Source organism: Ambystoma mexicanum, chromosome 5q (assembly GCF_040938575.1).
Source record: "Ambystoma mexicanum isolate Mex_15411 chromosome 5q, UKY_AmexF1_1, whole genome shotgun sequence".
NCBI classification, from domain to species: domain Eukaryota; kingdom Metazoa; phylum Chordata; class Amphibia; order Caudata; family Ambystomatidae; genus Ambystoma; species Ambystoma mexicanum.
In genome coordinates, this window is record NC_090933.1 from 1301201848 (window position 1) to 1301218473 (window position 16626).

The window sequence follows — 16626 nt, forward strand, 5'->3', positions numbered from 1 at the left end:
TTCCTGCAAGGTCACCATACGAAACATTTGGGGTTTGACAAACTTGTTCGCTGGGCGCAGATCTAATACAGGGCGCATGGTTAAGTCCTTTTTGGGTACAAGGAAGTACACTGAATAAATTTCTTCTGTTACCTGAGATAGGGGGACAGCCTCTATAGCTTCTTTTTTCAGTAGCTCTTCTACTTCTTGAAGAAGAATAGTGAGGTGTTCCGGTGTCATGCGTCGGTTCGGTGGGGGTCTGTACTTCAGGGAACCGTTGAATTCGATGCAGTATCCGTGGGCTATGGTGGATAATATCCAGCGGTCTGACGATATTCCCTCCCATGCTGAAAGGAACGATGTTAGCCGGCCCCCGACCGGTGATGCATGGGAGGGGACCCGAATCTTCGGGTCATTTGTTGGTATTGGGCGTGGAACCTTTGGGGCTGGAGCCGCGACCTCTTCCTTTGCCACGGCGTTGGCCTCTTTGACTGAACTGGGTGTTGTTACCCTAGTTAGAGGGCCAGTTGGTAGCAGAGTAAAATTGCTTTTGGTTTTGCTGCTGGCGTTGGCCACGAAAGGAGCGTCTATTGCCATAGCTGCGTCTGTTAGGGGGCCTAGAAATTTGGTCAAGAGTCTTGATGGTATCAAACTCTTTCTTCGCATGTTCTAGGGCGTAATCAACTGCTTTCCCAAACAGATGTGTTTGTTCTATGGGCTTATTTATCAGGGAAGCCTGGGTTTCCGGCTTAAATCCCGAATTGCGCAGCCAGACATGGCGTTTGAGAAGTATTCCCTGAACCAGGGAACGGCCAGCCGTCTCTGCAGCATCTAAGGAGTTCTTTACGATGCCCTGGTTTACAAGAGTTCCCTCTGAGATTATAGCTAACAGGCGTGAACGCAGGGGTTCTGGTGCGTCCTCTGCTTCGCTGCGCAGCTTGCTCCACTGTGCATCTGCGTAGCTAGTTAGTAGGGAATTGTTATTTGCAATCCTAGTTGAGAAGGCGGCGGAGGTCGTGATTCTTTTCCCAAGTGCATAGAGCTTCTTGCCCTCTTTGTCAGGTGGTGCCTCACTAGTGGATAGTGGTACCCCCGCTCTTTTTCTTGTATTAGTAACTACGAGGGAGTCCGGAATAGAATGTCCTCTGATGTACAAAGGGTCAGAGGACGAAGGGCTGAAGAGCTTTTCTATCCGAGGGTTGACCCCTCTGACTAAGGCCGGATTGGAAAGGGAAGGAGTTATTCTTCTCTTTATAGAAGCCAGGAGCGGAATAGACTGACTAACAGGGGCTTTTTCTTTAATAACTTTCTCTACAAAGTCTATGTCAGGAAGAGTCTCCCCTGTGTCTATTTCAAAATGCGCTGCTGCCTTGCGCAATAGTGCATTAAGTGAAGGTTGGTCATCTATGGGAGAGGTGTTTCCAATAGGTGAATCCTTGGGAGGAGAAGGGTGAAAGACATCAGGGTCTGAGTGCACTGATGGGGATTGCCAAGGCTGCACTGATGGGGATTGCCAGGGCTGCGAGGTAGCTGTATCTTCTTCAAAAGCTCCTGCACTAGTGTAAGGATCTTCTTCAAACCCCTCTTCCTCATGTTCTTCCTCTCCACCCAAACACTCATCTTCCTGGAGGTATTGCTCCTCTTCAGTGAGGTCATATGCGTCTGTAGAAGGGGGAACAGCCTAGGAATCTTGACCCTGGGGTCATCCTGGGGCCATGCTCTTGGTCTTTTGGGTGTGGGTGGGTTTTGGCTTCCCAAAAACCTTTCCATTTTCTCCATACAAGAATGGAGTCTTTCAAGGGTCTCATGGGGGACCCCTGAATAGTCTAGAGGGGGGAAATCAGTATCTTCACCTTCAAAACGCTTAGAACCCTCCCACAACGTCGAAGAAAGGTTTCCGTCACCCTCTGAAAAGCCCTCCGGTAGTTCAGAAGTGCCCTTAGATGAAGGGGGCAGTTCCTGGCTACTCTTGCGCTTTTTCGGCGTTTCCATAGCTTTTTGTGCGGTATTCGACCTTTGTTTCGTCGTCCGCTTACGTTTGTCTTCGGAAACAATTCTCGCCAGGCTCTCGACAACGAGTTTGTCAGTAGAGGGCTCTGGTGTCGACGTTGCCTGCGTTACGCGTTGTTCCTCGACGGCCGCTCTATGGAGCGTTACGTCGGATGATTTTGAGGTAGCGCCCGTGTTTGATAAAAGCCCAATCGCTGGTTGCGGCTGCGTTTGCGGGTGGGGCTTGAGACCCTTACGGTCTGAGGTAGATGCCGGAGTGCCCTGCGTCTCCTTCGGCGCGGATGGATCCTTCGTCTTCGACGAAGAAGAGCCATGGGTTGTGTGCTTAGGCCTATGGGGTCTATGTGCGTCCTTGTCGCCGGGTGTTCATCCCCATAAGCAGGGCGTGAGCCGAGCCCGTCGGGGCCGGGGACGGACGTCGAGGAGCGTGAGCGCTCCTTCTGGGGGTTAATGACTTCCGTAACGGACGTCGAGTTATCACCCTCCTCGTCACTTTCTGTAACAGCGGCGGCGGGTGAGGAAACTGACTTCGACATAGCGTAGTCCGCCCACCTCTTAACTTTTCGTTCTTTAAGAGTTCTTGGTTTCAAGAGCTTACAGGCCGCGCAGCTGTCCTCCTTATGATCGAGGGGCAAGCAACGATTACAGAGCTTGTGTTTGTCCTTCCAAGTGTATTTGCCCCTACAGCGTGGGCAAAACTTAAAAGGTGTCCTCTCCATAGCTGAGGCAATAATAACTGGTGATAACAACCCCAAGGGAAAGATAGGGGAGAAAGAAAGACATTCTCAAAGAGAAGATAAAAGTTCGAACCCCCACTCTCCCTAATGTATGTTGGCCGGCGAGGCCAGGCCACGTGTTCGGCAGCGCCGAAGGATCTCCTCCGTCTCTTCCCATCCGTCGAAAACTTGCTCGGCGGAGAAACAGCTTCACAGCTAACGTCGAGGGGAGGGATCTTTAACAATATAATAAGTATAATTAAGGACCGAGGTCCGTAGTAAGTATTTGCAATGTCTCTCTAGGAGCTCCGCGTACGGCGACCAGAAGCTGGGTGGAAAAAAACAATCTGAGGGACCTCGACACGTGAGGGATTGTGGGTATAACGCACGTCACTATAGGGATAGTGTTACAGACACGCCTTGTCGACGTCCCCTTTTTCGACTACGAAAAACAAAATGCAATACTCCGCAGTGACCACTGGATGTCGGACCTATGCACAGCATGTGATTCTAAGCAGATTAACAAACATCAGAAATGTATATTATTTGGGGATTTTTTACAGGAGCCAGATGAACTAATATCGGCAATCAGATTCTCTTCACTCACTCGGTTCTGCACTCTTGGGGGGGGGGGGGGGGGCGTGTTGGGAACTTCCGGGATTCGAATCGTGTCTCTGGAGGTCCAGCAGGAGGCCACCATAGTTTCGGCTAGATTCGGCCTTGAGAACTCCATGCACCGCACTCAGGCTGGAGTTCCCAGGGTATTAGCGGTTTGCAGCCCAGCAAGGTCACAGCACGTCGTGGGATGGCTCAAAATGCAGGTCTTCTTGAGACTAGTGGATCTCACGAGCCTCTGGCTACGAGTCTTCACCTTCAGGACCCCCAGGTCGATAAGAAGGAAGAGTTATATCAGGCTCCGGTTACACAGCAGGCTCTCCGGTTGCCGGAAATTGCTAGAGATGTCTTTTCTTCATCTGCCTCTTTGGATACAGCTCCGGTGGTCGACTTGCCAGCAGCTTCCAGGATTGGAGTATTTATCAGGAACTACAGCACAACTTCTGCAAACTGCGGTTTACAGAAGGAGCGGTCTGGCTGTCCAAATAGGACAGCCAGGCCCCCACTGGGAACTGGTTCCTTTCAGGCAAGGTGGAAGACAAAAGGCTGCAGAGTGTTGGACTCCTCCCTGCCTTCTCAGACACTCTGGAGCCTCGGCAGGGAATCCAAAGCATTGCTGCTGAAGACAAAACTTACACTGAGGTCGTTCCCACCTAGAATGACAGGTGAAGACCTCAGAAACACGAGAAATGGGGGAAAAAAAAAGTCCACCATTCCAGCACAATGGTGGCCCTTTTGTGCATTACCGAGGCTGATTTAACAGACTGCAAGTAATGACAAAGTCATAATAGTTACACTGCCACCAGCCAATCAAGTAAACTTGCAATTGTAACAAAAATTATACCAGGTAAGAAAGGGCATGTTGTATCCCCCTAACACTCCACATAAGGGGGGTGTGCTGCTCACTTTATAAAACATAAAGGGGATGAAAATCCCTCTTTACCCCTTGGGAACAGTAGTTCACCCAAGTACCTTAAAGAAAAATTACAAAGGGAAGCTCCAATTACACACTATTGAGAGACAGGAAAAGGTCACCCGTAAAAAGAGTTAAAGACTAAGTGAGAGGGAAAAAAGATTTCCACTCACCTAGGGACAAGGAGGAATAATCCCCCGTTAGGGAGAATGCTCAATTCTGTGCTAATTCCCTTCAACCTTAGAGACCCCCAGCTCTTTTGCTGGACTGGAACCTTTTAATTTTAACCCTGGCGTGAGTGAAACCTTTTACTCGCTCAGGTGTTGTGACCCGATTTGGATTATGTGTTTCCACTGTTTTTGGAGTCTGACAAACTCCACAGGCATCTACGTTTTGTATGGTGACACACAGCACCTTTAGTGCAGTGTCACAGAGAAATCTGTTAGATTGCTCATAAATTTTAAATACCCTTTCTTGTATGAACTACTGTTCTCAAGAATAATAAAGTGAAATTGACTTTACTTACCCTTTTATATTTGTAGGTCCAGCACAAACCATCTTATGTGGAGTGCTGGGGGGTTACTTAGTAGCCCTTTATCCTCCCTACTCATATAACATTTTATAGGTTACCCTCACTGCTTTAAACGGCTGGTGGCAGTGGTTTACGTTTCCTACCATTGTTATTTTCTACCGCATGCTGGACCCTTACCTGCAGTACAGCGCCCATGTGTGACCATTTTGTGACAATGTGCCCGGTGGTCTTTAGCCATTTTCTGTTTGTGAGGTCTTTCTTGGGTTTTACTCTGCGCGCCAAGCCAGGTTTGAGCCCTTTGTTTGTTTTGCCTTTGGCGGGCTTCGGTCCTGAAACCCGTCTCTGGCTCCAGTGTGTCTGGAAGGGCAGGAAGTGAGGGAGGTCCCTGAAACTCCCCTGTCCTTTGTCTCTAGGAGTGCCTGGACGAAACAGCCTGTGTGATCAACAGCCTAGGCTGTGCGTGAATGGGAAACCTTGCTTAAAGGGCGAGGGTTTTGGGACTAGAGGCAGAGTTAACCACTGGAAGAAAAATCCAAAGCAGAAATTGTGAAGAGAAGCCCACTGCAACCTCCTGGACCTCGACGTACTGGTGAAGCCCTGCTGCTGTGCTGATCTCCTTTTTTGAATCGACAGAAGCTCCGGAAGGGAATGCTTCTTCCCTGAGGTTAATGGGACCAACCAAACCCGAGACAAACACCACATTGGCACAACCCCCGACTTGCTGTGCCTCTCGGTTGCTGCAGAAGCCCAATGTCAGGGGTTGAATGTCCATAACAGAGTGCAACATCTGCCGTAGAACGAATCAGGCCAAAAAGCTCCAGGAGCCTCCCAAGGACACTCTAGAAGCAGGAAATCTCCATCCAGAGTCACCTCAACAGAGTCCAGGACCGAGGGAGCAAGGAAAGTCCAACCAGAGATTTGTTCTGCATCAGTGCTGTTTGCGAAGCACTGAAACCGCAAAGTGCCACTGAATCAAAGAGTCCGTAGCTGCCGACGACCTTCCGGACTAATGCAGCAGGAGTCCTCCAGACCTCTTCCCTCTCGTGTCCCCACGACTGAGGCTCAGGAACCAGGCAGTACTCGGGCAGGTCGTCGGCAGCTACTGGCTCTTTTCAGTTCAGCTGGACTTTGCGGTTTCAGCGCTTAGCAAAAAGCACCGATGTGGATGTCCGACAACGTTTGGACTTCCTTCACTCCCTCGGTCCTGCACGGTCTGGTTCTGGAGGTCCTGTTTCTGGAGGGTCGTTAAGAGACTGCTGGTGCTTCTAGCCGGATTCATTCCGTGGCAGATGTTGCACTCGACCCCGGACACTCGACCCCGGACACTGGGCTCTCGCAGCAATGGAGAAGAACAGCAAGTCGGCTATGGTCGTCCAGTGGAGTTAGTGTCGGGGTTAGTTGGTCCCACTAACCCAAGGATAGAAGTCGTTCCGTCCGGAGCTTTGCTGTCGAGGTGAAAAAGGAGGAGCAAGCTTTGTTTGTGGTTTCTTCGTCTGGTGTTTCTCCCAGTTGTCGACTCAGCCTGTAGTCCCAAAACCCTTCCCTTTTAAGCAGGTTTCTCCCATTCATGTACAGCCTAGGCTGTCGATCACACAGCAGGGTGGTTGTCCTGAAAGGACAGCCTGCCAGCCAATCAGGACTAGTTGCATTCTGGCATTCCTAGAGACAAAGGACAGGGGAGATGCGGGGCCCTCCCTCACATCTTGTCCTTCCAGACACACTGAAGTCAGGGGCAGGCTTCAGGGTTGAAGCCCGCAAAAGGCAAGACAAACAAATGGATCAACCCTGTCTCAACGCACAGAGTAAAAGCCAAGAAAGACCTCACAAACAGAAAATGGCGAAAAAAGAAGACAGGGGCCGTTTTGACAAAATGGTCACCCATGGGTGCTGTACTGCAACTGGGGGTACAGCCTGCGGTAGAAAAGCACAATAGTAGGAAAAAGTAAACCACTGTCACCAGCCATTTAAAAAGAAGTGAGGGTAACATAGAAATGTTATATGAGAAAGTAGGATAAGGGGCTACTAAGTAACCCCCCAGCAATCAACAGAAGATGAGGGGTGCCGGACCCAAAGTCAATTTCACTTTACTATTCTTGGGAACTGTAGTTCACACAAGAAAAGGTAGTTCACCTTAAGAGAAATCTAAAGGCTTTCTCAGTGATACTGCACTGAAGGTGCTGTGTCACCATACAAAAAACAGATTCCTATGGAGTTTGTCAGATTCCAAAAACAATGAAAACATAACATCCAAATCAGGTACAAACACGAGAGAGTGAGAAAAAGGTCTCACTCAATGTCCAGCAAAAGAGCCAGGGGTCTCTATGGTTGAAGGGAATTAGCACATAAATGAAAATTCTCCCTTACAAAATCCACAGCTCACCTGTAGCAAGGAGAATGAAGGAGAGAAATGGAAGGCTGCAGAACACATGGAGCAGGAAGCGAGACCGGTGTCAGAGGAAATATTACAAAGAGTCGTGGGGAGGACAGGAGCAGATTGGCTGTGTGGGGAACTGCAGAAGAGGAAGGCCAGAGAAGAGGAAGTACGGGGAAGAGAAAGAGAACAGTGGGCAGCAGAGCTGTCGGAGAAGCAGTCCTGCAGAGCGAAGCAGGTCCTGGCGGCTAATGTCACAAGAGCCGATGCAGGGACCCAATGAGACTATGCCCAGAAGGGGAAGCCGGCACCTTGCAAGCACATCACAGCAGCCGCATGGTGAACCGCTGAGTCAGCCTAGTAGCCTAGGGGGCCCCGGGACGTACAAACACATTAAAGAATGTTTGGAAAGCATTTTCAATTACCAACCAAATCGAACTGAAAAGAGAAGGCAAACATGGTACAATTCACCTGACAGGAGATGTCAGTTGGATGAAACTTGGAACAAGCATTGACAAGAGCCAAGAGAGATTGAGAGAAAGGTTGACAGACAGAGTATGAACAAACCAGTAAACCAGGATAACTTCAGTTGAGAGATTTTCTGGCAGGAGCGTGTACCAAGAAAACTCACATCGAACTGCTGTGTTAAAGAGAGACTTGTTCATATTAAGTTGTTATTTCAATTGAACATTTTGTCAACCAGAAACTTAAGACTTGCCTTTTGGCAAATTTGCATCACTATTGAAGAAAGGATATTTGTTTAGCCATCGTGAAAAGTATGAAAGACTAAGACTTTCCTTTGCTGTATTCCTACAAGTATCGTGGAACAGGCTTTTTTTGCCATTCTGAAATACTAGGAGAGAGTTCCTCTCTGCCATATTCCACCCATTGTTTGTTAGTTTGTTAGTTTTAGTTAGGTTTTATTATTTATAGAGCCCGCCTAAGCCTGGGGTAAGTGGGCGCTTCAGCTTATGTAGGTGTTACAGAAACATACAGGAAGCATCCAAAAAAGTCACGCCTGACGGCCAAAGGTTACAGATTGGTCGCATTACGTTAGAATACATATCATACATTATAATAAATATGAGCGCACAGAGCATAGAGTTGTCACCAGCGGTTACATTTTGGATTACAACACCAGAGAGAGATAGTAATACATTATGGCAGAAGTTATAATTGCAGAAGTTTGGCAACAAAAGTTACTGCCGGCTGGGAACGCGAGTTACCTGGGCCCTTTTAGTGTTTTTTGTCAAAGAGCTAGTTTTTTACTATAGCTCTGAATGACCAGAAAGAAGGTTCAGCTCTGATGTTAAGAGGGAGAGACTTCCAACATTTGGCGGCCAGAACTGGGAAGCTCGAGCCTCCAGTCGTTTTTAATGTGTACTTGGGATATTGAGGCAGTGCAAGTATAGAGATCTAGTAGACTGGCGGAATGGTGTCTAGAGAATGTCAGTCAGGTATTGAGGGGCAGTATTGGACAGACATTTATGTGTGATAACTAAGGTGGGGAGCGAAATTCTGTCACGCACAGGTAGTGTCAAGTCTGTTAAGACGTGCTTAGGATCCAATGATCAAGAGCTCCGTCTTATCATTAAGACATAGGCTGTGAGCAGCCATCCACACCTGAATTTCCAGGTAGATCAGTTTAGAATCATTTTCATAGCAACCAGTGAGTGTAATGAGAAACTATCTACGTAATTAGTGTAGGTGACACCCATGTTATCAATATGGTCAAAGCAGAGCTTTGTGAAGATGTTGTGGAGCATCGCGGAGACGCACGAGCCCTGAGGTACAAGGCAGTAGATGGGGTCTGGCTCCGCGGATGCTGAAGGTGCAAAGACTCTGGCTGTACGGTTTGAGACAAAATATTGTATCCAATTGGAGGCGTTTGTGGAGAAGGCAGCGGCAGAGGTCAGGTGTTCTGTGAGATCGAGAAGATCAAGCGCGGCAGAGAGATCCAGTAGTAAGAGGATGGCTAAGTTGCCTTTGTCTTCATCCATCTGGATTTTGAAGTCCAGAAGGGCTGTTTCCGTGCCATGTCTAGGTCTGAACCCGGATTGGCGGAGACCTAAAAGGTTATTATCCTCCAGGTGTTTTTGAATTTGTATGTAGGCCACTCTATCGAGAATTTTTAAGGAGGAAGGGGGCAGTGGTGCTGGGCCTATAATTGGTCGGTATGTTGGGGTCTAGGTTTGTATTCTTTAGGAGGGACATAACCCAAGCCTCCTTGACATAGTTGGGTACGGAGGAGTTAATCACAGAGGCAATGAATGGGGCTAAGTCTTTAGCTACTTCCTTGATGACTGTAGGATCGTTCGGGTTGCTGAAATAGGTAGTTTAACTGACAATAGTTCCGCAGAGGGGAGGACGACATGGGCAACGGCTGTAAGACCAAAGTGGGTTTTAGCTATGAAAGCTACTCACCCTCCTTTACTAATGTCTCTTTCCGACCTTATGATAGTGTAACCCTCAGGGAGGTCTAGTGATAGACATCCTGGCCATCACTGAGGCCCAGCCCTAAGTGGTTGGTTGGGATAAGATCAGAGATGTCCTGTGCGTGAGCTACCATCGACCGTGCATTGCTGAGAGCTCCTTTGATGTCGGGAGAGGCCGATGTAAGAAACTGGTAGGTGCGATCGAGTGGAACAGTGGTAGGTTGGTAGCCATAGTGAGTGTGACTCTACGTAGTGAGGCCATGAGGATAGGAGATAGTCTAAACAAACCCAAAACCAGGACAGCCTAACAGAGAGCTAGGGCATTTGGCAGCACTATAGCTGTAAAATATAGTACAATTAGACAGTTTAGTAGTAAACTGTATGCATGGTATTAACGTCAGCTGCAGCTGATTGCAAAGGAGAGTGATGCAAAACAATTTTGAGACAGGTTGTGCATGCGATGGATAAAAGCAGCAAAAACCAGCACAATTGGTGAGAACAGTGTTGTGGGCTAATTGTACAAGTACATGAGGGTTGAGGCAAACAAGGCAATCTGGCACTCAAGGCGGTCAAATAAACACAAGCACATTTGGTGTAAACAATATTGCGGGCTAATTGTGCAAATACATGAACGGAGAGGTAATCAAGGCATACTGCCGGATAAGGCCGTACTGACGTAGCAAAATGGTAAGTGAGGTGCAAAGAGGTCTCTGCTTTAAACAGATAGTCCCTACGTGTGTAGAATGTACATGTAGACACAGGACCATGTAATAAGAGCGCCCTGGGCAGGATAATTAAGCGCTTGCATCTAGTTGCAATAGGCGTCAAAACATGCTTCGGGTATTTGTGAGGAAGGCAGTGCTAATTTAGTGGGACAGCTGGTCGTAGGATTTCAGGTTGCCTAGTGGCAGCGGCAACGTTGACAATATGGAGTAACGATGAGTGTGCATAAAGAGTCAAGAGCTGGCATTTCACATAGACCACAGAATGCTCTAGGCATAGGGAAAAGAGTGATCAGATCAGAGCTGTTCGAGATGGCAGCGTTCGGCCGGTAGAGTTGTGGTGGCTGGTGGCTAGCGGGATCTTAGCAGGGAGGCAGTTGAGCAGCTTTTTTTATCCTGTAATGGAGGCCAATGTGATAGACATGGGAACAGCATGAGGCATCCTGCAGCCGCGGAACGGCCCAGACATGCCCATGTTCACGGTTCTCAACAACGGCCGGCTTCCGCCTGCCGGTGATGACTGTTGGTGGATGAAGGTGCTGCAAGCCAATCAGTGGCTGTAGATGCAGTCGGATCCACCTAGTGGACGAAGCAAGGCGCGGCCATTATGCACATTGCACACAATGGTGATTCAGTGAGGCCAAGTAAATAAAAAGGCTTCTAGGGATGCTGCAATACAGCCTCCCTAATGGTGCAATTTCAAAATTATTTCGCAGCATTGCGTTGCGGCTTGCAATCTCACCGTTATACTTCTGGGGCTCGTGGAACTCCTCACTAGGAGAGCTGAGCGAAGGTCTGGGAGGGAAGGCTCCTGCCCTCTTCTCTGCGGGTCGACGGCTGAAGTGATGCCGAGGAAAGTATTAGGTAAAAGACATTTGTGCTGGCTTCAAGAGACTGGTCTTGACAGAACATTGTGAACAGTTTTCCTGAAACAATCCAGTGAAAGGGAACTAACCCCTGGACACAAGGATTGTTTTGTCTGTATATGTTTGAGATTTTGCACATTTCTGTTGAGTTGAACTTAAAAACATTTACTTTGCACTTTTTGCTTGTATAGTGTGAGGGTCAGATTTAGTTTGGACACAAGGTTGGCCTGCTTTAGGAAGGGACATTCGCGCTAGGATAGGGAAAATTAGACCTTCATCCAAACGCCATTTTATTAACATAAAGGGAAGAATATTACCACTTTGTGTCTGCCTCCCATTTGTGACCCCTCACAGTACCTGCTGCTAAATATGGTGTGTGGTTGTGTGACTGACTTGAGATGTGCTCAAGCAGACCTTAGTAACAAGGGAGAGAACAGAGTAGTCCAAGTCAGCTGCCAAGAATGAATTGCTTAATGCATGGGAAAAGAAAGTGGGAAGTGAAAAGGGAGGGCGGGGTGGGGTGTAGAGACGGTTAACTTGAACCAAATAACACTGTGCTCCTATGCTGTGAGTTCTACCCAGCCCACCATAACCTTAGGTGGCAGATCTCCATCAAGAAGGGAATGATCACAGCAGCGCATTAAGTGACGGTATCCGTAGAAATAGTTGCAAGAAAAAGAAAAGTCTGCATCCTTTTTACTGATATTTTTGCCAAGTTTCGGGACATTTTTCGAAAATATAGGCGGGGGGAGGGGGAGAGCAGAGTGGGGAGACTTTCTTCCCAAGCATTATTATATATATGTAAAAAAAATAAGTGATGATGCAGACATTTCTCCATTTGATTTTTACATGGACATCCTAATTGACATGCCTTGGACTTACAGATGGAGTAACTAGTATATCCCTTTGACTGCTTACGGACATAGTTGAATAAAGATAAGAGTATTTAATCAGAAACCCATTCTAAATTACTCAAAGCACCGGAGTAAAGGAAACCTCAAGGTAGGCATGGAGTAGTTTTCTGTTAAGGGGAATAAAATGGTGGAAAGTAGACTGTTGGAAAGATTTCCATTTAATGTGCAATTTTCCCCTCCAGTTGTGTACCCCCCCCCCAACGTTTTCTTTGTTTAAACAACATAGTCTGACTTTACCAGAGGAGCACAGCCTTCTGCTGCACACCCCTCAGCTTTTCGCTCACTTCTTATGGGGAAACTGACATGGGAGACTGTTTCCTTTAGTCCTTGTCAGTGTTGCAACTTTTCTGCAACATGTTGCAAGTGCACAAAGTACCTTACAGTACAATGCACTTGTGTCTTCCTGTAATTTCTAAAGGCCCTATATACTCTAAGGATCATTTTTAGGATAAATGCAGATGTGCCTTGGACAGGGCTGGTGGCAGCTTATCTTTTATATGTATTTTTAACCCTTTCCTGCCAGGTAAACAGTGATTACTGCGTTGGCACGAATAATTGGCCTGGCTCCAAAATGGCCATGCCACAAGGTTCTGTGTCCTGTCCTTTGGCCATCTTGCCCCTTCACCTTCCCCAGATCGAGCCAACTAGGGTCAGTCCTTATTTGGGCATGCATTTTCCCATGAAGCGCCAAGCTTTTGCAGGGTTCTGCATGCCTGGAGTGTGCGCCCCCAGGATGTGGGCTGGACTGTCTAGTTCCAATACACATCCTGGGTGCCAGAGAGTATGGTGTGCTGTGAATGCCTGGGATCACTGTGGTCCATGATTGGACCACGTATGGTATACATGTATGTGAGCAGATCTCCCATTGGGTCCTCTTCGCTCCAAACACCCATATCAACTAAGAAGCCGAGTCGAGGAACCGCTGGTGACCGCCCTGGAAGGTTTGGCACCCTAAGCCCGCTGTCGTCCCGTGGGACCCCCTCTGCATCTGGTCGTCCTTGAAGGTCTGGGAAGACGCTTTGACCCACTGGCATAGTGGGACCAACTATTCTCGGCACCTTCATCAAAGCCTGCAAGTACGCCTTTTTGGAATGTCCCTGGGCCAACCAGTGGGCAGACCAGCTTGCGCAGGAGCTTTGCTCCGTCACTGTCGCCGTTGAGGAGACCCTTAAAACTTGGTACACTGCATGCTCTGTGTTCACTGCACTCACACCGAATTTCATACACTTGGCGTTCCCAGGTCTGGAGTAAAGTGAGTGTGCCCAAACCGGAGTATACGCGGTTACCATGTCGCCCAGCCCTGGTGACGAACTTTGCAAGTTAATTGCAGCTGTGGTCCTCTGTGCACTGAAGCCTGATACAGCGGAACTGGCATGATCCATCCACCAGAAGCGGAGAAATCACCACTGTCCTGTTTGGGAATCAAAGCTGTAACTTTGTTGCTGAAAAAGCCGCAGAGCTTTGAGTAATTGCAACCCTAACCGGTGGCCCCTAGCGCATCCAACCATTTTTACGCACGAGTGGCCTCTGGGGCCCCTCTCCTTTCCACTGCTAATGCAAACTATTCCCGAACTCTGGAACCTGCTCTGCCCTGTTGGGGAGACCCTCCGCGAATAGTGGGAACTTATTCTGCATCACCTCACCCACCTTCCTGAGCTGCTACAGACCCCTGAAGAGACCCCGGTTTGCCCATCTCCATTACTGCGTGCGCCAGCATTGGAAGTACATCTGAGCAATAGGCTCCACTCTACTTCGGAATTGGATTGCCTTTCAGTTAGGATTGTGTTTGATGCAGAGGGGACTAAACTATTTGCACATGAAATATCGCAAACTTGGAGTGCATTAACTGTATCAAAACCTACGGACAGGTTAAGAAGACGACGAATTGAGGAGACTTTAGGGCAGTGGTCTTCAAATTCTCAGGGGAGGGTGGTTAGGACCTCCCAGAGGGAGATTGGTGACTTTTTTTTAAAAAAAAAAGGACATTAAGCAGGTACAGCAGGTACAAAGAGGGGTGGTGGGGGGGCAATCTTAAAAGAAAATGTTTACTGCAATTGTAGTTCACTCTGGCTGGGAGGCCTTATGGACTCCATGACAAACATACTTGCCTTACCACTTAATGGTCTAAGCTTAATCCCATGTAGGTGGGTGCACAGCAAAGGTGTACTTATCCAAATTATCAAAAAGGAGTGTAAATACTAGTTTGGCACACAGGCATTCAGAAATAGCATTCCTTCATTAGGAATGCATGAAGCTCTGAGGCAGGCAGTGAAGGGCTGGAATGGCTTTGCTCACCTGCCAAGGATGTGTGCATCTCCAGTTTCTACAGTTAGCTGAGAGTTAATCGCTTCAAAGCTTGAATTCTCCAACAACTTCATGTTTACAGACTTCCTTTCAGCCAGAACAGACGGTGATGTTTTCCTGATCAAGACAAATCACATAAATCTGCATAAGCAAGAGATAAAAGACGCAGTAAAGCAAGCCCATAAGTAGTACATTTACTGGCATAGATTCAAATGAGGACGTTCAGAGTGCAAAGGTTTAAAGAACACTTTGCTTGCTCCTTTGGAATTGAAAATAGAAACGGGGCGCATTATGGCATCTGAATTATGTCAAGAGCATAAAGTCAACCTTACAAACAATAATAAATTAGTATGAAATCCAACGCGAATAACATGCAAAAGTTCAGGGCAAGCACCAGTTTAGTATTAGTATATACACTTTGTGGGAAGGGACTCGATTGAATCCCGGTTTCACATCTGGTTTGCTTGCAACCAGCACCATTAATCTATTTTCTTCTATTTGATGATGTTAGGGAGAATTCTCTGTAAAGGCTAATTTCCCAAACCTAGAGAGTCCCCCAGCAGCTTTGCTGGATTTTTAGGGTTTCTGTTTTTTTCCTGCTAAGAGTGAGACTCTTTTTCTCCCACTCTTAGACATGATTTGAGGTGTTCCTTTGACTTTGAATGTGTTTATGAAGCCCATAGGGCTTCATGTGTTTTTGGTATGTGGGTTACACAGCACCCTCCGTGCCGTAACCCAGGGGTGTCGTAGCGACCCCCAAACAGACTCCATACCCTGGGACTGACTACTGTCTCCCAGGGCATGTAAAGTCACCATTGGCTTTACTAGTCCCAAATTATGAACAGAAACCAGTACAAACCATCATATTGTGGACGTACTGGTCGGGCAATTCGATTGCCCCGGGGTCTGTTGTTCGAAGGGGCACGTCTCCGTCCCTCCTGATCGAGTTTTGGCTGGTGGCAGTGGATACTACTTTTTATATTCGACCGCAAATATTTTCCTATGGGATTTTCCCATTGTTCAAGGCTACCACTTTTTAATATAGCCTCGAACATACTGCTGGTTTATTAAATTAATATAAAATCACCGGTTGGTATTTTTTTGCCAAAACTGTTCCAAAATGGCATTTGTGTTCGCTTCTGTGACTTCAACTCAAGTCGAGCCCTTTGTTCCACTTTTTGGCGGGCTTCTCCACAGAAGCCTCCAAAAGTGGTGCCACTCTGTCTGGGTACCACAGGGGGTGTTTGGGAGGGGGTTTAGGCACCCTGGACTGAGTTGCCTTGGCAACTCAAGTCGCACTCTTGTGTGATTGGCCCAAGTGGTGAGCCGCCCGGCTCACCACTTAGCATGTTTGATTGACAGCTAGGCTGAATGAATGGGGGTTTGCAGCTTAAAAGCAGGGCTTTGGGGACTGGAACTTCAGAAGTCGCCGCAGGACCTAAGGAATCCGAAGAGGGAGAAGCTGAGCTGACCTGCAACGACGACACCACCGGTGGAGCCCTGCTGAACCGTCTCACCACTTTTCCCGACGACAGAGATCTCCAGTCCGGAGAGTTTTCTTCCTTTGACTGATGGGAATAACCAGTTTGCCCGTCTTTTCACCTTCCCGGATCATCTGGTGGCCGCCTTGCCTGTGCCAAACACCCCGGCAACTGGGATACCACGGTTTTTCCACCATCGCGAATAAAAGGGTTTTACCTTTTAACCGTAGAACTCCGCGGCTTGTTTCTTCCCTGGCAGTGCAACGACCTTCAGCTTTCCTCCACATCGAGACCATCTCTTCCTCTGGACGACGCTGTGACTTGCACCTGCTGCCAGTAACAACTGCCCCTGCTGGAGGATCCTCTCCACTTTGAAGGTACTGCGTTTGCCTGGCCTCCCTCACAAAGGTCTGTGTGGGGTGACTCTTAAAGCTTCCACTTACCACTTGGGTTGGCCCTAGGCTGGCTAACTGAACTTTTCTGAGCTGACTTAATTCTTTTCTGAACTCCCTGCAAGACTTTGAGAATTTTAAAACTGTGTGATCTTGGGCACATTGGTGTTCTGTTCTCTCAAAGAGGGAACCTGGCCTCTGAACATTTTACTCACAAGTAGACTTGACTTTCCTGCCTTGCTGGGTGCTTCTAAAGTATTGTGCTGTGTGCTTTTCCTAATTTCTGCCTTTTCCCTCCCTTTTTCTTAACTTATTGGAGTGCCATCTTTAGTTAAGCGCTCACCTCTGTCTGGAAATAAGTGGTGTTAACTAAGAC

At 47.9% G+C, this 16626-nt stretch overlaps 1 protein-coding gene across 4 annotated transcripts in view; it reads right to left on the reverse strand.

The window, feature by feature from the left end:
• The window catches only part of MAF1 (MAF1 homolog, negative regulator of RNA polymerase III), a 290551-nt gene that overhangs the window by 177662 nt on the left and 96263 nt on the right, over positions 1–16626 (reverse strand). For all 4 annotated transcript variants that reach the window (XM_069621896.1, XM_069621898.1, XM_069621895.1 and 1 more), the window contains exon 2: positions 14369–14494. In XM_069621896.1, the coding sequence (XP_069477997.1) occupies positions 14369–14451 (83 nt within the window). In that variant the 5' untranslated portion in view covers positions 14452–14494. The remainder of the gene's footprint in view (positions 1–14368; positions 14495–16626) is intronic.